This window comes from Lepidochelys kempii, chromosome 3 (genome assembly GCF_965140265.1).
Source record: "Lepidochelys kempii isolate rLepKem1 chromosome 3, rLepKem1.hap2, whole genome shotgun sequence".
NCBI classification, from domain to species: Eukaryota; Metazoa; Chordata; order Testudines; family Cheloniidae; genus Lepidochelys; species Lepidochelys kempii.
The window spans coordinates 147,037,424-147,064,170 of record NC_133258.1 but is presented as its reverse complement, the minus strand read 5'-3'; the positions used below and the strand labels follow the sequence as shown (position 1 = coordinate 147,064,170).

General features: G+C 45.9%; 1 protein-coding gene across 10 annotated transcripts in view; it reads right to left on the bottom strand.

The window, feature by feature from the left end:
* The window catches only part of LTBP1 (latent transforming growth factor beta binding protein 1), a 375,466-nt gene that overhangs the window by 103,258 nt on the left and 245,461 nt on the right, over nucleotides 1–26,747 (bottom strand). For 8 of the 10 annotated variants that reach the window (XM_073338422.1, XM_073338423.1, XM_073338426.1 and 5 more), the window contains 5 exons: nucleotides 26,549–26,571; nucleotides 24,364–24,466; nucleotides 21,261–21,359; nucleotides 16,378–16,503; nucleotides 14,273–14,398 (listed from right to left, as the gene is read on the bottom strand). In XM_073338422.1, coding sequence (XP_073194523.1) covers nucleotides 14,273–14,398; nucleotides 16,378–16,503; nucleotides 21,261–21,359; nucleotides 24,364–24,466; nucleotides 26,549–26,571 — 477 coding nt within the window. The remainder of the gene's footprint in view (nucleotides 1–14,272; nucleotides 14,399–16,377; nucleotides 16,504–21,260; nucleotides 21,360–24,363; nucleotides 24,467–26,548; nucleotides 26,572–26,747) is intronic. The other 2 variants (XM_073338424.1, XM_073338428.1) reach the window with 1 other exon arrangement.

Sequence of the window (26,747 nt, the reverse complement as noted above, 5' to 3'; positions counted from 1 at the left end):
TCCCTAGCTAAAGTGAGATTTGTTGAGAGCATAGAGGGGGGAAATTGAGGCTCCCCTAGGCCCTTTTGTATGCAGAATTATAGGGCAGATAAGTTGTGGGAGGACTAAAAATGCAGGCAGTCTGAGCAGCAATCGAAGACATGGGTGGGTAATGGAGGGCTATTAGGTCTAAGAAGAGGGTGTGTGTGACTGGACAACCCCATGAGGCTACAGAAAAGGTTCTGGCAATGTACGGGGTAGGTGGCTGCATCAGCACAGATTCTACTCTGATGGTCTAGCTCAGTCACATCAGAGCAGGGAGCTTATGTCTAAACCTCAGAGCAATCATTGACAGGCTCTGCAGCTCCACAAATAACTCCTGTCCACATACAGAAGAACCCCATGCTACTCACAATACACACACTTTTACATACAAAAAGCTAAAGCAACAGACGCTTAAGGTTGCAAAGTCAAGCATTCCAAGTTAGGAAATGTCAAATTAAGGTTGCCTGTGCAGCCTTAATTCCATTCCCTTGTGCATATGCCTTATGCTACTAGTCTTTAATACTATTTTTTCCATAGATCTCCTGCGTCATCCAATGGACAGGATGCATTCAATCTCCCAGCTCCTAGTCCCCCCCATCTCCAGACCCCATGTCCCAATCTATTCCGCACACCATACTTCTGCCCAGCTCTTGTCCCCACTATATTCAAGACAAGCTGTTTCTTACTCTATCGTGCCCGGGCAAAAGCAGCGGGAGTACTGAAAGCACAAAGGAGACAGTCTTCCTGCTGTCCTTTCCAGTGCCCAGTGCCACAGTGGTTCCCAGGAGCCGGAAGAAGCAACTGCAGGGAAAGTACTGTTCTGCCCCTACCTTCCTGGGTTGGAACATTATCAGTGCAGATTAATCTTCAGAAAATTCAGCCTCCAAACTAACAATTCTCTACTGAACATGTGCAAATGACAATTTTTCAAAGGTTTAGAATTTGACCAAATTTAGGTAGTTTTTCATGAGAACAGCAAAAGGCACATCCCTGACACAAAGACCACCCCTTGCCAAATTTCAAGCCTTCGCTCCGAAACGTGGAGGCACGAGAGCTTCTGAATGAAATGGCTGTAAGACTTTTTTTTTTTTTCCCCCCCCACATGGGCAAAACAATATATTTCCCTCTAAATTTGTTCTCAGGAACTGCTGGACCATTTTTGTGAAAAATTTCCAAAAAACCTGAGCTTGAGGTAGATATGCAGCATGGAAAATGTCTGCCCATATAGTTAAAGTCCAGCAAAGTTATAAGAAACTGACACCAGGATCTTATCATGCGAAGTGTCAGGCAACCTTAACTATAAGCAGCACTACCTGCTCTACCTATGATGATAGGACACTTGAATTCTGAACTCCGAAATAGCAACTTGTATGTACTCTTAAAATCTGACCACTGGGTAAGTTCCAGATCTATTATATGTGTGGGTGTGTAAAGTCTGAAGTAAGGTATGGTGTTATAGTGAGTGATTTGCAAGTATTGTGTGTAGTGTGTGTGTGTGTGCAGAGGGGGGGGGTTGTGTGGGAAGCGGAAGGGAGTTATTTGTGGAGCTGCAGAATCTGTCAGAATGGTAAATGTCATGTGTGGGTGTAATGATGTGGTGAAAATGGTTCCCTTAACATGTCATTTCCTTGGTTTGAAGGGTTAGCGTGGGAGGGTTTTTCCCTTAAGCAACCTTAACTAGTTTTCAATGTAACATTTGTTTGTAGGAACTATGTGTGTTATATAATGGGAAGCTACTGTGCAAAATCTGGGAGAATAAGAAACGTGATGCACTGGAGTGAATGTTTTTAAACAATCAGTAACAGAAAATAATGGATGGGTCAAACTAGGAGTTCTTCTTTAACAAAACCCGCAGCAGCAAATCTATTTGCTGCTATCACTGGATGCTACTGTGAATGTCTGTATGTAAAGTCTCCTACTGGAAAGTTGCTAAACACAAAGTAAAAGGAGGACAGATAGAAGAAATGATGATGGGCTTGATCTTTCAAGACGCTGAGCCAGATATGAGTATTGTGACAGGGTCGGGCCAGATGGCTATAGGAGAGTAATTTTTTTTTTTTGAAGCAGAAAATAATTTTATTTGTGTAACACTTACAAAGAATCACCAAAAAGGATAAAGCAAAACTATGCAACAAAACAAAAGCAAGCACAAGGTATAACACAGCAGCCTTCAGGAGGAAGAAGTGATCAGGCTAGCCTGGGCCCAGAGCGGGGCAGCTTCCTCGACACTCGTGGTCTTCCACCCCCTCGAGTTACCTAGTGCCACGCCCAGTGTCACCGATTATTCCTCTCCTGAGAGTGCCCGACAAGATGGGCACGGCTGCGGGGTGGCGGTTTAAGGGTGGGGGGACGACGTACACCCACGTGTGATAGGACCCCTCCTAGGTGACAGTGATGATGGTATCCACAGCGGCAACGGCTGGGGCCTCTCTCTCTTCCCCTCAATCAAAGGGTCAGACGGAGGGAACCGGATGGGGTCACCGAGCAGAGAACCTCGGACAGCGCCCACCGCTCCTCGAAGGCGTCAAGGGAGTCAGTGGACGCCGCTCAGAGGAACTCCGCCTGGATACGTGAATGTACTGAGGATCAGAAAACGGCCCTACAATCGCAGGACGCTTCATTAGCCAACCTCCCCTCTCTGGTTTTATAAATGGCTGTTTTAGCTAGGGCTAGGAGGAGGTTAACCAGGGGATCTCGCGATTTTGTGGGGCCACGGATGGGGAGTGTGTAGATAAAAAGGTGAGGGGAAAAGTGTAGCCAAAAGCGTAAGAAAATATTCACGAGGAGCCGGAAAAGGGGCTGCAGCCTGGCGCACACTAAATATACGTACGCCAGAGTTTCCCTCACGTTGCAAAAAGGGCAAGTATCCGGGATGGGGGTGAACTGCGTCAAAAACACATCCGTGCTCACAGCTCCGTGAAGGAGCCGCCAAATAATGTCCCCAACGGGCCTTGGGACCAAGGTGGAATACAGGCTGGCCCACCGGGGTTGCTCACCCTCCAAAGGTGGCAGGAGGTCCCGCCACTTTGTATCAGGGTGGGACACCAGGGTGTGGGCGTGAAGGGTGTGAACGTGAGTGTGTATAGATATTTCCGTGGCGCAATTTGGAAGCTGACCGGCTGCAGTTCATGCAGCCAGCTCGCAGTGAAAGGGTGAGGGGTTTGTTGGGATCTACGGGGTAGGGGCCCAATTGAAAGGTCCGGCAGGCCTGGGGTAGAGGGAGGGTGGGCAGGGTGCGCCCTCGCGCACGGCTCGGTTGAGATAAGCCCGAGCAGCGGGCGTTAAGGCGGCCTTCACCTCCTGAAGAACACGCCGGGGGGTATGAGGTCTGGAGAGCCCCATGCACCGAGCAAGCATCAGGGGATCCAGCCAGGCTCCCCGGTCGTAGTCCAGGAGGTCTCCAACTCTCGTGACTTCTGCCAGGACCAAACTCTGGCGCACCGAGTGGGACTCCGCCGCCTGCACACGGAGCTGGGGGTTGTGTAGCAGGGGCTCCGCGAGGAGATCTGCTCCCACGGTGACCGCCACGGACCTGGTTGTTGAAAACAGTTTCCAGGTCCAAGGAGCTCCTGGTAGAAGACCGGCAGCCCAGAGAGGTCTCGCAGAAAACCTCTCGGATAGAGATAAAAGAGCTGCCAGTTGTATTGGAGCCCTTGGAAGTGGCGCAGGAAGGCGTGCGCCAGTATGCTCCACGTCGATCTACCTGCGCTATAAAGGAGCCTCTGCAGGGCCTGGAGGCGGAAGACACGGACCTGAGTGTGCAGACACTTCAGGCCCTGCCCTCCTTCCTTCAGGGGTAGATGAAGAACCCCAACAGGGTCCCAGTACATTCCTGACCAAAAGAACTCTAGAATCGACGTCTGGAGGTTGGTCAGGAAACCCGGGGCCGGGACCAGGGTGTTGAGCCGGTACCAGAGCGTGGACAGGACTAGTTGGTTAAGCACCAGTGCTCTCCCTTGGAGGGAGAGACATCAGAGTAGCCTCGTCCATTTCCGGAGCCACTCTATCACCCTGCCTTCTAAATTTTGCCAGTTCTCCAGCAGAGAAGGGTGCATGGCAGAAAGGTAAACGCCTAGGTACAGCAGTGGACCTGCGCTCCACCGGATGGTCTGAAGCACAGGTGGGATGGAGCTCACCTGACGCCAGTCCCCCACTGCCAAGCCAGAGCTCTTGACCCAGTTGACTCGGGCGGAGGAGGCTGCCAAATAGATGGCCCGGCAAGCCTCCACCCGTGCCAAGTCCCCCGGGTCCTGGACCATGAGGAGCACGACATCGGCGTATGCCGACAGGACCAGCCACAGCTCCGGCTTCTGCAGCACCAACCCTGTCAACCTCCTGCGGAGGAGACAGAGGAAGGGCTCGATTGCCAGAGCGTACAGCTGGCCCGAGAGGGGGCACCCCTGCTGTACTCCTCGCCCGAAGCTGACCGGTTCAGTCAGGGTCCAGCTGAGCCTAGCCAGACGCTCCGCGGAAGCGTACAGCACCCGGAGAAAACTCACAAACTGAGGTCCGAATCCAAATGCCTGCGAAGTGCCCAGGAGGTACCCAGGGTCCAATCTATCGAACGCCTTCTCCTGATCAAGAGACAGGAGGGCGAATGACAGACCGTCTCTATGCCCGAGTTCCAAAAGGTCTCCGACTAGAAATAGGTTGTCAAAAATGCTGCGACCCGGGACAGTATAGGTCTGGTCTGGGTGGATCACGTCCGCCATCACGGACCCTAGCCGCAGCAAGATTGCTTTCGCTACGATTTTGTAGTCCGTGCTAAGGAGCGAGACGGGACGCCAGTTTCGTAAATCGCGGCGGTCCCCCTTCTTCGGCAACAAGGCGAGCACCGCTCGCCTGCACGAAAGAGGAAGGACCCCACCCTGCAAAGACTCAGCCCAGACAGTGGCCAGGTCTGGGCCAAGGATGTCCCAGAACGCGCGGTAGAACTCCACGGTCAGCCCGTCCATGCCCGGAGATTTATTAGTGGGCATGCGATGGAGGGCTTCCAAGAACTCGGCCAGGGGGAGAGGCAGCTCTAGTCGGTCTCGGTCGCCCACGCTGACCGTGGGGAGTTCCTCCCAGAGCACCTTGCAAGCGCCAGGATCGGTCGGATCTGGGGAGAAAAGGCTTGTGTAGAAGTCATGGGCCCTCCCACACATCTCCACCGGATCCGTGAGGGGGGCGCCGTCTTCTGCTAGAAGGCAGGTGACGTGTTTCCTGGCCCCCCTCGTTTTCTCAAGGGCGTAAAAGAAATGGGAGCCGCGATCCATCTCCCGAAGGAGGCAGATGCGGGATCGAACAAAGGCCCGATGGTCCTCGAGGGCCCGGAGCTCCTCCCGCTTCTCCCAGCACGCTCCGCAAAGGAATGGGTCCTTGGGGCTGGTGGCCAGACGCCTCTCCATCTCTAAGACCTCCCGTTCCAACTGCTCTGTCGCTGCATTTCTCCTTCGGCTGGTGCCCCGAGTGTAGTCACGGCAGAAGAGCTTGGCGCACACCTTCCCTAGATCCCACCATTGTCGCGCCGAGGGAAAGGCACGCCGCTGCTCTCGCCAGGCCAGCCAAAACTCCCGGAAGGACATCACGAAGCCCTCATCCTCCAACAGGCTGTTGTTAAAATGCCAATAGTCCAGCCCTGGCCTCTCTGTGCGGAGGGAGGCTGTTATGGTGGCTAGATGATGGTCGGAAAATGGGGCCAACCAAATGTTGGAGGAGTGGGCTTGTGAAAGATGGAAACGGGATAAATAAATACGGTCCAACTGAGAGTGGTGTGACCGATGGGCCTCCACCCGGACAAAGGTGAACGTGGAATTGTCATCTGGGTGATGGTCACGCCAGACGTCCGCTTGGGAGCGATGTTCGACTATTCTTCGGAGAATGTTTGCGGCGGCCGGGCTCAGCTTGGCCCCTGAGCAGTCCTGTTCCTCGAGGGTGGTGTTAAAGTCCCCTCCCAGGACTAGGAACTCGTGAGAATCTAGGGTGCCGAGGAAGTCGGACACCCGCTGATAGAATTGCGGCCGCTTCGGGCTCGTTGTTGGGGCATAGATGTTAACGAGGTTGACCACGAGCTCCTCCATACGGACTCGGAGATGCAGCAGGTGGCCCGGCACGGCCTCAGTGACCCCTAGCACCTCGGACCGTAGGTTGGGGGAGAACAGGGTCACCACTCCAGCTTGTCAAATCGTGAAGTGGGTAAAGTAGACCCAGTCCCCCCACTCCAGCCGCCAGCTGTCCTCGGCGGTCGGATCCGTATGGGTCTCCTGCAGGAAAACCACAGAGTACCCCCCTTCCCGAAGGTAAGAGAGCACCTGGGACCTGCGGAAAGCTATCCTGCAGCCCCTGGTGTTCAAAGTTGCGATAACGAGAGGCATCATGCGGAGGGCTGGGGGAGTGGGGTTTCCTTGTTGGCAGGGGTGTTTGCGGCCCCCGGCGCGTCGCGCAACAATCCGTGACCCATCCCGTAAGTGAGTAAATCATCACGGAAGCTGCGGGCCCGCCCGTAGGCCGCAGCACCGTGCCTTCCTTTCCCTCTACCCTCCTTTATAAGGGCCCTTGTGGCCTGGAGGAGTTGATCAAAGTCTCCCCATAGCTGGAAAGCCAGCTGTACCCTGTTGCGGGAGCCACGGATGTCTTCTAAAAACTCCCGCAATGCTTTTCACAGCTCATGGGGGGGGGGTGTTGCGATTTCCCGGTTATTCCCTAGTGGGGCTCTTGGTGCAGCCTCGTGGTCCGCTGAGGCGGGCAGGCAGGGTGCGGACCACCGACAGGGTATCTGACAGGCTAAAGTTATTAGGTCCGTCTCAAGCCTTGGGGTACAAGGGGATGGTGGAGGGAAAATTGCAGCTCCTAATGGGTCGCGGCAGGACAATGCAAAGGCTGCTCCTTGCGGGGAATCCACAAAAAATGGGAAAGAAATAACCCCAGGGGCAGCAATAGCATTGCAGGAAGAGGTGGATTGGGCAGGGACAGGGGTGGGGGCGGGGTCAGTGGCGAGGCTCTGGGCTTCGGGAGGCAAGCAGCTGAGAGATGGTGCCTCCCGAACAGATTCGAGGGTTAAGGGGATGGGGAGGGGGCTCCCAGTGATGCTAGGCGGAGGCTCTGTGGTGGATTTGGCAGCCATGGCATCAGGTGGTCGACCACCTTCTGTAGGGTGCCCGTCCAGGAAGGCGGTTAGGGGGAGGGAGCATGGGGAAAGGGGGACTGGGGTAAGGTTGCCCAGATCGAGGCCAGCCGGCAGTAGGTCATTCTCTCCCTGGGTGACCGGGGTCAAACCTAGGGCCTCGATCTCCTCATACATGGAGGAGGGGTCGTCTTCTGCCACCCCAGGGGTCTACCCTCTGGTGCCCGCTACGATGGTCGCTTCGGGGTTCGCGGGGGGTTCGGGTGATATTCGGGCAGAAGGGGCTTCCTCAGGGGTCTCAGAGGGGAGGGTCTCCCGTGGAGGAGAGATTCTACCTTCCAGTGCTATTTTGTCTTCCCCTCCCGACACCGGCGGAGGGATCTCACTCGTAGGCACAGTGGAAGGCTCAGTGTCAGTGCCTCCCTTCCTGGTCTTCCGGGGAGCCTCCGCATCGGATGGGTGCAGCGGAGCTCGAGCCTTCCGCTTGCCTCGCTTTCCCTGGACTAGGGTCCAGCCCTCCATAGCATCGTCTGGGGGCTGGTTAGCAGGGGTCGTGTTGGGGGGCAGAGGCGAGGCAGAGGGTAACGGTGAGGCAGCAGAGGGGGGGCAGATCTCCTTGGGGCGGGCCCTCTCCTATGCCTGGTAATATCTTTGCTGCATCCTCCTCCATAGGCTCTGCTGGATTGTTAACAGCAAGGGCGGGGCTCCCTCGCTCGTCTGGGCGTTGTAGGGGAGGTGTCTCTTGGGCCCGGGCAGGAGCAGCGGTTGATCGAGCAGGAGGAGAGGTGGTTTCAGGTACCGGGCGGCCAGGGGCGTCGGCAACGATGGAGCTGATGTCCTGCCGGGTCTCGGGTGCCCCTCCCCACCGGGCCAAGAAGCAGTATCTTCGGACATGGCCCGCTGATCGGCAGAGGTAGCACCGGGCCTCTCCTGTGGAGTAAAAGACCCGATAGCGGGCTCCCTGGTAGGGAACTAGGAAGGACCCCTCGAGCGCCTCTCCATCACACACTGCCGGCAGCGGTAGAAGCTGCACTTGCCAGCAGAACGAAAGGATGTGACGGAGGGTGGGGTCCTTGCAGCCCAACGGGAGAGGGCTGATGACAGAAATGGATTTCCCCAGGGTGGAGAGAGTGGGTAACAGGGCGGCATTGGGTAGAAAAGGAGGGACGGAGGTCAGGATTAGGCGGACGCCCAGGTTCTCTAGCGGTTCCAGGGGAACGAACACCCCCCCACCGCCAGGCCCTTCTCCACCGCCTCCTGGGCGGCAGCCTCCGATGCTAAGAAAAAGACGACGTTCCCGTACATTTTGGAGGCTGCCACAATAGCCGTGGGTCCTACCACCCTCACCAACGCCTGCACGTATGTCTCCACGTGGGGCGAGGTGGGCACCAGGAGGCAATGGACGCCGTGCTTCCTGGTCATGATGGGGAAGGGGCCCCGGCCGCTATTGATGGTAGTGGAGGTGGTGGGTGGGCGAGATGATGAGGCCGCAGGCGGTGGGGGGCTGCTACCGCCCGGGCCTACGCCCTGGGGGCCAGGGGAGGGACGCTCGCAGAGCTGGTGGAGGCAACAGCGGGGAGAGACGCCATGGTCAATGTCGAGGCCGCAGCGGTGGGGGCAGCACCTGCCATGGAGGGCCTGGTGGTTGTAGCAGGGCTCTTTCCCCTCTTCACATGCTGGCCTTTCTGGCCAACTGGGGGGGCTCTCCTAGAATCTGGGGGTGGGGGGGGTGTAGCAGCGGCAGTAGTCGCCCCGGTGCCTCCTGCTACCGATGCCCCAGCGGGGGCGGTGGCAGGTGTTTTGGCAGCAGTGGTGGGGGGGAGGCTTGGGGGTTGGGCAGGGGGGTACGTGGGGGAGGGGCAGCTGAGGTTACTAAAGGGGCCTCACCCCTCTCATTCCCTGCCATCGTGAGCAGGAAGAGGCGGGGAGACACCAGAAGGAGGAGGGGGGAGGGGGAAGCAGATTAACCGCTTCTCCCTGTTGGGCTGCAGGCGGGGGGAGGGGGACCAAATGGGTCGGACTGGACAGGGGAAGGAAACAGGAGTTGGGGTTAGGTAGGAGGGGCAAACTGTGGGGTGGGCAGTCTGGGGGTGGTGGTGGGGGGAACGTGGTCCCACACGTGTTTGTCCAAAGAGTCTCGTTTGGTCGGCTGTTGTGTCTGGTCCGGACGGCGAAATTCAGAGCAAGCAGCTGAATCCAAAGGCAGATGGCAAGTTGCCAGCAGGAACGGACGGCGGGGGGGCCGTGACGGTTATAGTAGTGTTGGGGGGGCACCGATGGATCGGGGGGCAGCTCTGTGCCACACCCCTGTGCCCCTACAAACGCAGTTATGACACAGTCAAACTCCCCCCACACGAGAGTACAGTTCAAAAGTTACTCAGTCTTACAGCCCCCTCTACGATGATTTGTAGCTTCCCTGGGTGATGTCTTTGTCGGCTGTCTTCTCTCCCGGGCTTTGTGGAACATTCCAAAAATGCCAAGTAGATAAGAAGAAAAAAAAATAACTTGTCGGTTAATTACAGGTCCACAGACGAACAGCAAACAGCTGGGTCTGGGGGCTTCCACTCGCCTCCTCCGGGGAGCGGGTCGGCAGTCCCCCCCCCCGGGGGGTTTCAGCTGGAGCAATAGCAGTGTCCGAGGGCAGGTGTGGGGGGGCTGGCAGGCAAGCTGGCAGCCGACCAGCACTCGAACGGCAGCAAAGAAAAACAACCAAAAAACCAAAAAACAAAACGAAGAAAAGGCGTCTGGCCCGGTTGCGGGGGGGAACTGAAGCAGGGTCAAAAAGTCAGAAAAGCCCAGGCCAGGGGGCTTTAGGAGAGAATAGAAAGCAGACAGCTGAGCAGCAAGTGAAGTAGGTCCCTTTTCCCTGGGTAAGGTAACAGGGAAGGTTCCAGAACAATCAGGAACCTTCTGGAGACAATTAAGACAGGCTGATTAGAACACCTGCAGCCAATCACGAAGCTGCTAGAATCAATTAAGGCAGGCTAATCCAGGCACCTGGGTTTTAAAAAGGAGCTCACTTCAGTTTGTGGTGGGTGTGAGGAGCTGGGAGCAAGAGGCACTAGGAGCTGAGAGTGAGAACGTGGACTGTTGGAGGACTGAGGTGTACAAGCATTATCAGACACCAGGAGGAAGGTCCTATGGTGAGGATAAAGAAGGTGTTGGGAGGAGGCCATGGGGAAGTAGCCCAGGGAGTTGTAGCTGTCACACAGCCGTTCCAGGAGGCACTCTAGACAGCTGCATTCCACAGGGCCCTGGGCTGGAACCCGGAGTAGAGGGCGGGTCTGGGTTCTCTCCAAATCCTCCCAACTCCTGGTCAGACACAGGAGAAGTCGACCTAGACTGTGGGTTCAGAAAAACGGCCAAGTTGAGGGCTGCTGTGAAGCTCCAAGGCAAGCAAATCTGCCAATAAGCACAAGACCCACCAAGGTAGAGCAGGAACTTTGTCACAGTATCTTCAACTCCCACTGAAGTCAATGAGCATTGAGGGTGCTCAATGCTTTGAACCCTAGAAGCAGTCTCAACTCCCCTTGTCTGTGATAAACTTAATCTCAAAGTGATGTATTGAAAGATAAAATAATGAAAAAATGAATCATAAGTTAAGACAATATTTTATTTTCAGAACCACGAAAGGACTCAAATAATCTTATTTTCCCCTATCTTTAGCACACAAAATAAATAATCCAACTATGATTCTCTCATCCACCCCTGCCCACAAAGAACACTTAAAAGACTATGCAAGGACAATCCCAGAGCTAGATTTTAAAAAAACGAACCCTGGCCAATGGGATTGAGGAGCCTGCGAAACAAGCTCACACTTCCAGGTTATGAACATCCCAATCCCAGTCCACATGAATTTAACTGGAATGGCCTCTCCAAGAGAAGTAACTGATTGGTATCCACTGGTAAAGACACTACAAATGAATTAACGGTCTCTCCACTCAGCTTGTGTTTGGATTGGATTTATAATCAGGTCTGAGCTTGTCTCTGAAGCACAGGGCCAAACAAAACAAACATGTTTTGCGTATGTTTCTGCTTGGACCCAATTATAAATACTGCCCTACAATCAGTATTTTCTTAAATTTCTTCGAATAAACACAGTTCCTCCTTCATTGTTTAGCCAACGTAGAACTATCATGTATACATGTACATTTTATTTTAACAATCTCAAATTACTTGATCTCACTTTGGAATCTTTTTGTTGTCAGTAAAAAATAAAACAAAAAAAGTTTTTTTTTAAATGCTACCCCTGAGCAACCCTGATTTACTAATATGCTCACTTCATAATTTCTGATGTATAATGGTGAAAATCTTCATGACCTACATTTTTAAAAGTGCATGCACAAAAGTACAATTAAGCTTGCTTGCACACAACCCCTTCACTTGTGCATCCATACTGGTTGTTGGATAGGAGTCCTTCTGAAAATCTGGACCAGTATGTCTTATGCCAGAATAAACTAGCCTAGGACAGCCTGTCCCACAGCAGGTGATGAGGATCATTTCAAACAAATATAAAAACAATGAAAAATACTTTGAACTGTCTTCTAAAGAAAACATTTTAAAGTCATTGTAAGTCACTCAAAAGAATGTGTGGTGCTGGATTGCTACCAGTTTATGGGTTACTGAAACGCAGACAAGGCAATCAGGATCCTACAGAATGCAGGGTATTTTGTGTCTGTCTGTTTAATTATTATAGAAATAGGTTAACAAATTTCTTCTATGCTGAGTAATTTAGATTAAAGTACAAATGAGGATATATTTAAAATGGAATAATTGACTGTGGTTTTAATTCACTGATTATCAAATCAATGTTGAAGAGGTTAGGAAAAAAATCCCAGAAAACACACACCAGAGAAAAATTCATGCCAAAAAGCAAAAGGTACAAATTTTTAGGTCAGATGTGCTGGGACTTCTCTCTCATTCTATGAAATGACAGTGTTTGGTGGCAGCTTTATATTCCAAACAGCAAATGTAACCCTTTGTTCAATTTTTGTTGTTACACAAATGTAAAACATTAAAGATGAGCCTTACTGTGGACAGAGTTTTTATAAACAGATTGCAAGGGAAGAGATTAAAATGAAGTGTTAGACTCCAGGCAAGCAGAAGTTCAAGTATTGCCCAAATTATCACCCATCACAGAATTGCAAAAGAAGAGCTTTACTTTTGTTGTTGTATTTATTCTTCCATAATAGGATGTGTTATTTAATATTTTCATCAAATATCCAGAAGTTAAACATAACCATGATCAAATTTGCTACATTAAAATTAGAGGGGTATCAAATATTCAGAAAGACAGACTTAAAGTTAACTGGAGAAATTAGAAACACTAGTCTGGAAACAACAGGGGAAGATTCAATACTAACATACTGCTATTTAACTTGCCAGTGGTTTGGCTTCCTTAATTTCACTGCCATACTTCTACTACTGTAGAGTCAAAACTCTGTCACATTGGCCTCTCTTTTCATTCAGCATCCACTGTTTCAACATTCACATTTATATGAGCCAATGGTATGTACACAGAAGCCTTCCCCACAGATGTGAGGTCTCAAACCTTCAACAAAATCTGAGAAGTGGGACAGGGGGAGAAACCAAAAGATGCACATAAACTTAAATTCATCATCAAGTAACCAGCACACACAATATATGCATTACCCCTATTCTTTCTTGTATGTTTGTCAGGTAGTAGAGAATTACAAAAGAAAATGTTAATGTTCAACTTAAGAAGAGGAATTTAACAAACACTGGAGAGTAATATATTGTATATTAGAAACATTATGGGACAGGCAGATCTTGCCTTCAGTTGCACTGGTGTAAATCCAGAAAAACTACTCCCAGATCCTCAAACGTACTTAGGTGCCTAACTCCTGTTGACTTCAGTAGGAATTAGGCACTTAAATACTTTTGAGGACCTGGTCCTCTGTGTTTCTTGGAGTTCTCTGTATTACACTCTATCAGGGTGATCTGCCCCTTTGAGAGCCAGGATGCAGCCAGCCCTGTTCTGGAAAGAAGCAGTATCAGGTGATTGGGTCTGTTGATTACCAGCTTGGTGATACAGATGTGGGCCCCACTTCCATGAGGGAGCCTGGGTCCAGGAGCGTGATGGGAGAATACTCTCCTGTACTGCAGAAGAGGACTGTGAGGGAATAAGAGGCCCTGCAAACTGCTCTTACCCTCTGCCTCCACAGCTGGCTGAAGGTTCTGACCACCAAATTGCAGGAGACTAGAGGGCAGGGGTACAGTCTCATGTTGAGAACAGAACTATTACTTTATGTTGTCAGGCCACATTTCCTTTTTTGTGTTGGACAAAAAACAGAGCCCTGAGGCAAGGGCTATGAGTTGATCTGGATGTGGCTAGTTATTTTTCCCAGGCTGGTGATCAAATCTACCACCCTATACATACTCTGTTGGAAGATGACCAGAGAAGGTCAGATCCACAGCTATGTGGAGTCACCTGCAATTTTCCTATGCAAAGAGAAGAGAGAAGAGGACACAAGGGCTGTGCATGCAACTGAAGCCTCAGAGAGAAGTGGAGGGAAGAGTGATCAAGGCAACATATAAATGTTACATGAATAGTGTATTCACACTGTAGTGCTTACAGATGGCAAGAACGGACAGTTGGGTAATTCTACGGAAAACTGTGGAAAAGCAGATTGTCCTACCAAATTTGGGACAGTTGTGAGGTAAGGAGTTGTTTTGTAATTTTTTTTAAATATCTCACTCTGCAGCCAATCAGTTGAGGGGAAAATAAAAAAAATGATCAGGGAGACTCTTGATTTCATATCTGCAAAAAGCAATAACTTTTAAAATAAATAATTCTCAACACTCAATGTGGTTAACCATGTCCCTCTGTAGCTATACACATAAAAACACCTTGGGGTAGGGTTTGGGGTTTTTTGCCCTCTTCCTAACAAATATGTAATGAAGAAAACATTATATTGATCTCTTAGGCCCCATCCTCAAAGGTATTTAGGTGCAAAACTGACATTGATTTTGAGGATCTGGGCTTTAGGGCCTGATTCAATGCTTATTGAGTGCAAAGGGAGTATTTTCAATGACTTCAATTAACTTTGGCTCAGGCTCTTAATGATTAGTTTTAAAATTATTATTCTCATCATCATTTTAATAAAGAAGAGCAGTGGTTACCAATGCATTCTGTTCCTTCTTCATTGGCCATGAATCCTGTTTGGCAAATGCACAGGAAACTCCCTTCTGTATTTTCACAGTGCCCAAGGGAGCACAGATGGGGAGTCTGAGCACACTCATTGATATCTGTTTAAGAAATAAAAATATAAGGATATTGAAAAATGGAACATAATTGGGCATGAGTCTTTTCCCGACCCCACCCAACAAATACGTGCATTTGAAAAGATAGGGCTTGTAATGAGTTTAACTGTCTGAAAGCCTATAACACTTTGTTCTCTTAAACAGCCTCAAGAAGGGTATATCAAATCGTTGTAGATGGGAAAATCAGGCTTACTGGCTTAAGCTCTAGGAGTACCGCAATTACGTAAAGACTAAACAGTGGACACGATTCAAATCTCCATTTGCAAGTAATTAATGCTACAACAGTATTTGTGGTACTCCCCATATTAAGCATTGGCATTGCTATACAATTATAAGAATTTTAAATCTTCATTATTCTAGGTGTATTTGTATAAAATGTATTTAAATAAATAGTGTATTCGCACCAGTCAGGAGAGGTATTATTTTTGAGTAGTTATTGACTTTCTGATAACGTAAAAATGAGTAACAGAACATTTGAAAATATAATACAATCAAATGTAAAAATTACTGTGTTCATTCAGTATTACAGTTGACATTTTGTTTACACAGAAGTCAGGAACTTGATTCCTGATTCAGTTGTGACTGATCATCTGCTGTAATTCACAAGCAGCCTTTTGTATTCTTGTATATAGTGTTAACTTTAATGCCTTAATATAGGTAAAATATGGTAATATAAGTAACATATGGCTTAACTATAGTTGCTGTGGGCACCATAAGTCTGAACTTCTGGTTCCTGGACATGTAAAATCTCACCAATAAAACTGCATTAATAGAATGTTTGCATATATAACTTTATTTATTATTTTCAAAGAAAAAATGCAGAGAAAGGACTGATTCATCCTTCAAATACGTAAAGTATACTTGGTCCTGCCTCAGCGTGGTGAGATGGATTACATCAGTGGTTCTCAACGCAGGGTACGCAGAGGTCTTCCAGTGGGTACATTAACTCATCTAGATATTTGCTTAGTTTTACAACAGACTACATAAAAAACACTAGCGAAGTCAGTACAAGCTAAAATTTCAAACTGGCAATGACTTGTTTATACTGCTCTATATACTATACACTGAAATGTAAGCAGAATATTTATATTCCAATTGATTTATTTTATTATATGGTAAAAATTAGAAAGTAAGCACTTTTTCAGTAATAGTGTGTTGTGACACTTTTGTATTTTTACACCTGATTTTGTGAGCAAGTAGTTTTTAAGTGAGGTGAAACTTGGGACTATTCAAGACAAATCAGACTCCTGAAAGGGGTACAGTAGTCTGGAAAGGTTCCGAGCCACTGCCCTAGAGCACAAGGTCTACATCTTCCTAGCAGCCAAGCAATGCAAGGCATCCCAAAGAAGGCAGGAAAGGCGCGAGGGTAACCGCTTCTTGCTCAACCCACTCCTCATTAGCCAGCATAAGAGAGTCAACTGCACTCTCAGGATAGTAGCAGCAGCACAGTCCAATGTGCACTGGGGAAATCTGAGAGAAATTCTGTTTCCCTGAGGCAGGATCCCTCCCAGAGCACCTCATGGGGTGGTGTGATCCTGCATCTCCCAAAATGCAGACTAGTGCCTCCAAAGCATGATCGAACCCACGAGTAAAACAGACTTTGACACTCACCATGCTCTATATATTTGTCAAACACACACTCATTGAGACAGGTCAGACAAGTTAAAATGGTTTCCTGCTTATTAACCTCAACTTCTAGTGATTTCAGTGAGACCTTTCATGAGCACTAAGTTCACACACACAAAAGTTTTTTAAAAAATTCCATTAGTCTTTGACTGGCTGAAAGGTTCACTGGAGCCGGCTTTTGGCAAATATTTCTCAATATACAAAAATTACATTTTTGAGTAGTTTTGGCATGTACAGAAGAGGATTTCTACATTCTACATAGCACCTTGCAGGAACACTCTATTTGAAAATGCTTCATACAGTGATTACTTTAGATTATTGAAGAAGTTCTTTCATACCAGAGCATTTTGTCTGTTGATCATTCAGCTTGTACCCATCATAGCAGATGCAGGTGTATCCCACAGGCAAATTAACGCAGTGTCCTGCTCCGCAGATATCAGGGTTCACTGTGCACTCATTGATTTCTAGATACACACACACAGAGAAAAAACTTATTACAAACTATCTTAAATAGTTCCGTAAATGGGTGATATTCAGTTATTCCAGCTAAAAGGAGAGGAACACTGAAGTCAGTTGTGACCACACTGATCGGTCCAACTTACCTTGAGTGCCTAACAGACCTACGGCCAGATGACTCTTCCCTCTCCCCTTTCTGCCCCCCCCCCAAGTCAAGTGTGTGCATATGCAAATCAAAAGTGAAGATAGAGTAAAATGAACATAATCATAGATGTTAAACTGTTAGCTGTAGCAGATTACAGAATTATTTTCACAGACTGCAGTTTTTAGCAATATCACAGGCTGTCTATGAAAACACACATTTCTAATTATGTGAAATATAGATTTGGCTACTTTATTATGAGCAGTATGACAACTTGGTTCAATATGAGGATTGTTTTGGAGACCGCTCACAATATCAACCTCATTTTAAATTTCAAAACATTCTGTCTTAGAATGTAGTTTCATTAGTTTTGTCCTTAAACTTAATTTAAACCCTCTTTACCAACCTTGCAAGTCTAGGATTCAGGATATTTGCTGTTGAAATGGTGTCCAAATGGAAACCTTTCAAGTCAAATAGGAGGAGGAAAGGTAAGAAAACTTTGAAAAACTATTGAAAAGGTTTGAGCACTAGTGTGTTACATGAAAGAATGTTACCTATGGACGATATATTTTCTGGATAAGGACCATGAATTATGTATGAAGATTATTAAAATCCCTCATTAAAGATCAAATTCCTTTGGGGTGCAATTATAAAAAGTCATGTGAAATGCTACTATGAGACATGGACTTGGCACTGGAAAAGGTAATATTTGAATGCCAAGCGGTATAACAAAGAAGAATGCAAATCATGGCTGTAAAGAGTGACTAAGAACTCAAGTGAAGGCAAAATGTTATTCAGAAATCCATCAAAGAAAGAAGCTGCAAAATCAAATGAATGGCTAAAAAATATGCACGAGTGGTTACATGTGAGGAACAAATTCCACTTCGGAGTGAATGTGAACTGTCACTGAGGGGAAAAAGGGTTAACGGTAAAACGAGAGTTTGTGACACATAGCACATTGAGGAAAGTGACCAGACTTGACCGTACACACATATGAGGTGGTAGGTCTAATCAAGAGGGATACGTCATGAAGAGTCTGAATGACAAGAAGACATGTTCACGGGAAAAGGATGTTTCCCAGTTACTTACAAGATGCAATTATGGGAAGAGACAAAGCTTGTTATATATGCCACGCTAAATGCTCCACAAGCCTAGGGAGAGCTGGAAAACTTGACAGCAAATGGGATTATTCTGAAGAGCTGACAGGCTGGGTTCACTCCTTGGCAACTGTAGAGACAAAAGGAGCTGGCTCAGACTTTGACCTGACTTCAAGGAGTTGAACAAGACAATTTAGAAGATATATTTCTTCTTGCCCACAAGGTATGAAATGTTTGCTGACATGGCAGGATCCAATTTTTTCAGCAAATCAGATACATCACAAGGGTTTGGCAGATTCCCATGGACACTGAAATCTCCAAGACTTGTACTTTCAGTAACCATTTGGCAGATAATGTTTCCTGAGATTGCCTTTTGGAACATGTTTTGCGCTGGAAGTATTTCACCTCATAACAATCTGTCCTAGATACAAGAAGGTCTTGCAGGAGAACATCAGGAACAACTGTGAAGAGTACTGAAAATTGCAAGAAAAAACAACATTAAGTGGAATAAGGCAAACTGTCAATTTCAAACAACTTAAATCACCTGCTTAGATGGGAAACTGGTCACAAAGGGAACAATGTTTACTGATTCTAATATTTAAATTATACTGACTGTGCACAGACACAAAGATAAAAAAGGAATTCAGAGATTGCAAGGCATGCTGAAGCAGATCAGTAAGTTCATACCCAGCTATGAAGTTTAAATAACATATCTAAGAAAATAACTCACAAAGACTGAGGAAGGGCATGAATGCTAGATCATGAGAGAGCACTCAGATTTGGCACATACAGAAACATCAACACCAGTGCTTCAATTTATCTGACCCAGTGAAAGACAGAAAACTCTCCACAAAAACGCTTCACCAGAAAGACTGTGGGGAGTATTGTTACAGATACATGGAACTGAATGGCTGCCTGTCATGTGTGCCATAAAAGCTACGATAGCTGTAAAGAAAATGTTTTTGCAAATTAAAAAAAGTGATGTTAGGCCATGAATATGTTTCATGATTTTTCTCTACGGATGTAGCTTCTGTGTTGGAAACTGACTATAAAAAAAAATGATTGCACTTCACAAGAAAGAACAGCCTCAAGGATACAGGGATTACTTAAATCCAAAAGTATGATACGAGCCTTCTAGTCACCTCTGATATCACCTACTGATTGTGGACACTCTGTCATCAGAAATATAGGATGAGCTGGAAAAGAAACACTGCAAGCAGTAATACAAAGTAAATGACAGGTGGAGAAATCAAGTCCTACCTATCCCCAACATCAAAACGAACTTTTAGTGATTTCAGGAGTTTTCATAAAAGGTCCTTTTTAAGTTGTTAGTTAAATTAATAAATTATGCTGCCTCAGTCATCATTCAAATATTAAATCAGTCATCAAGACTGGAGCTGATGGAGTTTTAGTTGTATAGATAAGAAAGAAAGAGTCATTCCTTAGAGATAACATGGTGGAGGAAGTGAGAAGATCTGGATATGACCTGAAAGTGTGGGGTAAGTGACAATATGAAAGGATGGCTCCAGGTTACTGTCCTGAGAATAGGGAGGATGATAGTGGCAGAGAAAAAGCACAGCAGAAAGTATGTGAGAGAAAAGATAAATTCAGATTTGACAGTATTATGTTTAAATTGAGGGAGACACATCCAGGAGATGTAAGAGGCAGGGTGAAATAGAAGATTGAGTGAGCCAGGAGTGGATAGATAAATTTATTAGTTAGCATTGAGATATTAGTTGAAGCCATGCAAATGGATGAGATTAGCCAAAGGAAGTGTGTAAAAAAAAAAAAAAAAAGTGGAGGGCTAAGAATAGATCCATGAGGAATCTACACAGAAGTGGGAGTGAGGAAGAGGCAGACGTGCCAAAAGAGATGCCAGGGTGGCAGAAGGAGAACCTAGAGAGGACAAGCAAAGCGTACAGATTGACAGACAGTGTCAAAAACATAGACATCCAAAAAGGATGAGGCTGGGAATTGTGCTGGCCTTCAGATTTGACCCGGAAGAGCCTGTTGGACACCTTGGAGAGAGCAGTTTCAGTGGAGTGAAGTAGATGGAAGCTAGACTGGTGAAGATCTGGGCTGGAGCTGGAACAGTAACTAATTTATACCCACAAGCATGATTCTTTTTGCCTTAGTACTAGCAGAATAATTTTGGAAACATCAGCATGGAAGTAATCTTCAATTTTGACCCAGGGATGAAATGTGGACCCCGCTGAAGTCATTGCGGGTTTTGCCCCAAGTATCTGAAATTGTTTATGATGCTTTTCATTCAGCTGCTATGTCTTGACATAAGCACCAGTGTAGATAACAATGTGTAGGGTCATTCTTGCTGTCCACTTCTCTGACCCTGGACCTCTGAAGCCAAAGGAAGTTTTACCCTTGATTTCAATGAGAGTAGGATTAGACCATGTGTGATATTCACTGAGCAGATACATCACATTTGGAGTTACGGGACAGTTCTCTGTCCTGCTCTTTTTCTCCTCTTTGTATTACATTTAATTCACAATCCTTGATGTTTAGTAATCTACAGTATAATTAAAGTAGCTTCTCACACTTCTTTTCAGTGTCCTCAGCTTGCTCACTGTCTTCCAATGTCTTCTCACCTTCATAAGGTTATCCAGGGTTAGTTATCCCTCTGCAGTCTCAAAGTGCAAAGAATTCTCACAGGCTTTATTCATCCCATTCTTATCTTTGCCTTCTGATAGCTTTCAATTTCTGCGTCCTCCTCTATTGCTGTGGTTTCTACCAATGTTTTATCCATCATTGGTGTCTCTTACAACAGCCTGTTGATTACTTCTTCTAATGGCATGGCTGCCTCTGAGTCTTCCCCTGTTACTCAGGGATACATACTTGCCCCTCCAACAAGGCGGCTAATTTGAACTTACTTCATGCAGCAAAAGTTTTCATGTTTATGCTGGAGCATGAACAGTGCATCCTCCACAATGGACTCCCATTGTTATGTTGGTCACCTTTCCCTTCATTGAGCAGTTTATCTTGACTATTAAATATTCATTATAATTAGTAGTAGTAGTAATTATGGTAGTCTCTAGGAATCCCAATCATGGATCAGAGTCCCATTGTGCTAGGCACTGTACAAACATGTAAAAAACCATTTCACATCCTTTTTCTATGATTACACATTGTGCTTGCATTTTTATACCCACAATTCAATTGTGGGTGCAAATCTGAATATTAACTACCTGACTGTGGAGCAGATCAGATATCTAAAGGTGGAATTATTCAGATTTTCACCCACCATTTATTTTGTGGGCATAAAAATGAGGAAGCAAATTGTACCTGCAACCAAGGGAGCCCAAGTCCTAACTCTGCTGAAAACATACTCCTTACGGTGTTATTTTGCCCTCCTGTGTTGTACCTCCTAGTTAAGTATTCCCTGTGCTCTACTGTTACAGTCTATTTGCAATTACAATTCAATGGTAGTGTGGTACTAGTTAGGTGTTATTATCAGGAATGTGTTCAGAGTCATATCTTACCCTATTTTTACGCTAAAAGGCAAGTACCATACCTGTAACTTGAGTAGGTGCAATTACTTGACTTGCACTTGAAGTAGAAACTTCAGGGGCAACTTCAACAGGCAGGGGAGGGGAGGTTTTTTCAATCACTGCTGTTTGATATAGAATGGAAAACAATCATATTTAAGATATATTTCAACACATAACACACACAGTATTGAACTAATCTGACAGTATGAAGGCTTTTTGTAATTTACGCTTCTTTGATTCTAAATAAGAAAAACAGTTTGAGGTTTTTATCATTACACCACTTGAGGAAAAAAACCCTTTGTACTGGGTTAAACAAATAATGTCTAGTGGCCAAATTTTTTGCACCTAAATTTAGACATCTAATTCTAGATTTAGGCACCTCAATGAGAGTCCCCATTATCAGAGGTGGATTGCACCCACAGCACAATGGACTTCAAACTTCTTGTTCTTATATTCAAGGTCATCCACCATTTCACCTCAGCCTACAATATCTGTCTTTGACTCTTAACACTTTGCCTACCTTTTGCTCCTTCAGTGATGCCAACCGCAACCCCTTCCAATCCCATTTCCTTCTTCCACTCCTGGATCTATAGAAGCGGCAAAGAGTCCTGTAGCACCTTATAGACTAACAGACATATTGGAGCTTAAGCTTTCGTGGGTGAACACCCACTTCGTCGGATGTATGTAGTGGAAATTTCCAGAGGCAGGTATACATATGCAAGCAAGAATCAGGCTAGGGATAACGAGGTTAGTTCAATCAGGGAGGATGAGGCCCTTTTCTAGCAGTTAAGGTGTGAACACCAAGGGAGGAGACACTGCTTTTGTAGTTGGCTAGCCATTCACAGTCTTTGTTTAAGCCTGAGCTGATGGTGTCAAATTTGCAAATGAACGGAAGCTCAGACGTTTCTCTTTGAAGTCTCGTCCTGAAGTTTTTTTGCTGCAGGATAGCTACCTTTAAATCTGCTATTGTGTGTCCAGGAAGGTTGAAGTGTTCTCATACAGGTTTTTGTATATTGCCATTCCTAATATCTGATTTGTGTCCATCTATCCTTTTACGTAGGGACCGTCCAGTTTGGCCAATGTACATAGCAGAGGGGCATTGCTGGCACATGATGGCGTATATTACATTGGTGGACGTGCAGGTGAATGAACCGGTGATGGTGTGGCTGATCTGGTTAGGTCCTGTGATGGTGTCGCTGGTGTAGATATGTGGGAAGAGTTGGCATCGAGGTTTATTGCATGGATTGGTTCCTGAGTTAGAGTTACTATGGTGCGGTGTGTCGTTGCTGGTGAGAATATGCTTCAGGTTGGCGGGTTGTCCGTGGGCGAGGACTAGCCTGCCTCCCACAGCCTGTGAAAGTGAGGGATCGTTGTCCAGGATGGGTTGTAGATCACTGATGATGCGTTGGAGAGGTTTTAGCTGAGGACCGTATGTGATGGCCAGTGGAGTTCTGTTGGTTTCTTTCTTAGGCTTGTCTTGCAGCAGGAGGCTTCTGGGTACACGTCTGGCCCTGCTGATCTGTTTCCTTATTTCCTCGTGTGGATATCGTAGTTTTGAGAATGCTTGGTGAAGATCTTGTAGATGTTGGTCTCTGAGGGGTTGGAGCAAATGCAGTTGTACCTCAGCGCTTGGCTGTAGACAATGGATCATGTGGTGTGTCCGGGATGGAAGCTGGAGGCATGAAGGTGGGCATAGCGGTCGGTGGGTTTTCGGTATAGAGTGGTGTTAACGTGACCGTTGCTTATTTGCACCGTGGTGCCTAGGAAGTGGACCTCCCATGTAGATTGGTCCAGGCTGAGGTTGATGGTGGGGTGAAAGCTATTGAAATCGTGGTGGAATTCTTCCAGAGTTTCCTTCCCAGGGGTCCAGATGATGAAGATGTCATCAATGTAGTGTAGGTAGAGAAGGGGCGTGAGTGGACGAGAGCTGAGGAAGCATTGTTCCAGGTCAGCCATAAAAACGTTGGCATATTGTGGGGCCATGCAGGTGCCCATAGCAGTGCCACTGGTCTGGAGGCATATACTGTCACCAAATTTGAAATAATTGTGCATGAGGATAAAGTCACAGAGTTCAGCAATCAGTTGTGCTACACAAACATCCCACGCACAATGGAATACAAGCAGTCAGGAACAGTATCCCTGATGATGCCACAGCACAAGTGGTTGCTGAACTCTAACTCAGGAATCAATCCATGCAACAAACCTCGAGGCCAACTCTGCCCACATATCTACACCAGCGACACCATCACAGGACCTAACCTGATCAGCCACACCATCACCCACGAAAGCTTATGCGTCTATAAGGTGCCACAGGACTCTTTGCTGCTTTTACAGATCCAGTCTAACACGGCTACCCCTGTGATCCTGGATCTATGACTGTTAACGTTCTGCCTCCTGTTCATTGAATGCTCTCACAAAACCTGTTCGCCAAGCCACTACCATCTTCTAATGAATATCCCTTCAAAAAAACCCACGTCTTCCATGTTGCTACAAGTAGTGCACCAATTTACCATTAAGAACAACAGTAACTTGAATGGAACCAAAATGTGCACACTCAGTAACAGTCATCGTGTGGTCTAATTGTCAACCTTCTTATTTTCGCACCTTTGGATTATTACTCTCAAATGTTGTATCCAGCTTGAAGTTAGAGTGTAATTTCTTTGGGGCAGAGACAATGTTTCCGTATTCATTCTCTAAAGCACTTAGCACATTTTTAATAATAATGTTACAAAGCTTAGTTGTTGTTTTGTATTATTATTCCATTTAGAATTTTCCTAGGTAAAGAATTTCACTCCTTACAGTACAATCCTTCCATTACAATCCCCTCATAACACTCCTATTGACTTCAACGGGAGCTGTGTGTGCAGAGCATCTGCAGAACTGGACTCAGAGGGACCAGTTCTGCACGCACTTACACAAATAGTCCAACTGACTTTAATGGGGCCATTCTTGTAAGGATCACTTGCAGGAGTAAAATTATTACAGGATCAGGCCCTAAATTTGTGAATCCAGAGTTTCAAATTAGATTCTGAAACAGAAAGGAACATATAGCAAAATGTAGTATTCCATTCTTTGATTCACAAGTACTGTCAATCCGCTAAAGGAGGAGTCGTCAAAAAGAGCTACCTGGAAATTGTGGATGCAGGTTAATTGTTGAAATCCCAGGAGAAAGCTGAGGTTGACCAGGCTCTAGCACAGGTTTTTCTTGATCATCAAGTGAAACTAATTCCTAAGAAAATATTTAAAAATTTACAATTTGAAGATGTGATTTTAATGCAGTTTTCTGAGTTGTGTGGGAAACTGTTGTCTGGGAAAACAGTTGCTGTTCTTCCATACCTATTACATGTTAACAGCAAACTAAGTATTACTAATTAAAATATGAAATAATGGTGGCATACCATGCAATACTGCCATTATCTGAAGTGGTTACTCATAAGGGTTCTAGTTCCACATTGGTGTTACCACTCATGAGCAGCCCCATCTCTCACTTTAGAATAGTTCAAAAATATATTTAATTGCAGTTTAGAGTGCAATTTTATATTTTATAAATATATCTCTATCACAAATATAGGGCACACTCATGGGCATCTGCAGGCCTTTGGCTGACAGAGAACTTATCACAATGGTCATTGTATTAGACTTCTTATTTTCATAAGTTAGAGATGCTTGCATCACTATGGAGGTGTGAAATGAAGCATAGCTATTGTTATCCCTAACAAATCAAAGCAGAAAGTATAATACACTGCCCACTGCAAGATACTGCTCTACTTTAGGGGGGCCTGGTTTACATTTCTTAATTAGGCAAAACTGTCACTGGAGTAAATAAACAAATACTCAATAAGCTCATTATTTGTGTGATATCTAATTGCCAATATTTTATTTTTAAAAGCATTTTGATTACTTCTGTAACTAGGGGCTGAAAGTTCTTATTATATAGCTTCATATGGAGGAAAGTAGTAAACTATACTGATTCAGAGATTCAAAGAGTTTAAGGTCAAAAGTGACGATCCTCTAATCTGCCCTCCTGTATAACAAGGACCATTAAATTTTACCCAGTTACCCCAATATTGAGCCCAATAACTTGTGTTTGACTAAGTTTCTATCTTCCAAAAGTTTCCCGTCTCAATCTGAAGACATGAAGAGATGGAGAATCCACCACTTCCTTTGGTAGTGTGTTCTAATGGTTAATCATACTCACTGTTAAAAATTTGTGCCTCATTTCTAATTTGAATTTGTCTGGGTTCAGCTTCCAGTCATTAGTTCTTGTTCTAGCTTTCTCTGCTAGCTTAAAGAGTCTTTGAGTGTCCTATATTTTCTTCCCATGGAGGTACTTATACACTGTAATCAAGTCGCCTTTCAATCTTTTTTTTTTTTATAAGTCAATCAGATTGAGCTCTTTATGTCTCTCACTGTTATACATATTCTCCAGCTTTCAAATAATCTTTAGCTCTTTTCTTCACTGTCTCCAATTTTTCAACATCCTCTTAAAAATGCTGATGCCAGAAATGTATACATTATTCCAGTATCAGTCTCACAAATGCTGTATACAGAGGCAAAATCTGCTCCCTACTCCTACTCACTACTTCCCTGTTGATACAGCCAAGAATTGCATTAATCCTTTTTGCCACAGAATCGCATTAGGAGCTCCTGTAAAGTTGCTTGTCCACTATGACCCCTAAATCCTATTCAGAGTCACTGCTTTTCATGATACAGTCCTCCATTCTTTAGGGATGGCCTGTGTTCCTTGTTCCTAGAAGTATGACCTTCCATTTGGCTATATTGAAACATATTTTATTTGAATGGGCTCAGCCTACCAAGCAATCCAGATCAGTCTGTATGACTTCCCTATTTAACCTCATCATGGACATTTTTGTTAGTGGTACTCTTGCATGCTGTTCATCTAGCCCTCAATTCAGGGAAGCATCCCCATTTAGGATAGCACTTAAGCACATACTTAAAGTCCATTGAAGCAATGGGACGTGGGCGTGTGCCTACAATTAAGCACAATTAAGTGAGTTGTTGAATACAGATGAAGTGATGAATCGGAGCCCTAACCTTTATGAACATATGATGAATCCCAGTTTTAGCCCTAAGCAACTATGACTGATGCTTTTTAATGGTCACTGGTAAATTTCAGTGGAAAATTGAACAATGTGTGTACTACCAATGAGTCTGAATTGCCACAGCCTCATACAGTACTGTTATATTCTCGTATACAGTACATTTCTCATAGCTGGATGCAAATCCCCTGGATCCTCTATTGTACTGTAGTTATTTTGTGAAAGCATATAATAAAGAATTCATGTTTTACCTGATCAGGGGCTGCAGTTGCCACTAAAACCAGAAAGAAAAGAAAAAAAAAGAAAAGGAATGGAATTAACTAGTTTGAATAGAAAGAATGTGTCAAAAACATGAGTCATTTTAATGTGTTCTGAAATTATTTGTGCATTCCAGGCCTTAGTACCATTTAAAAACAATTAACCAAGAAATTATCATCATATTTCAATTTC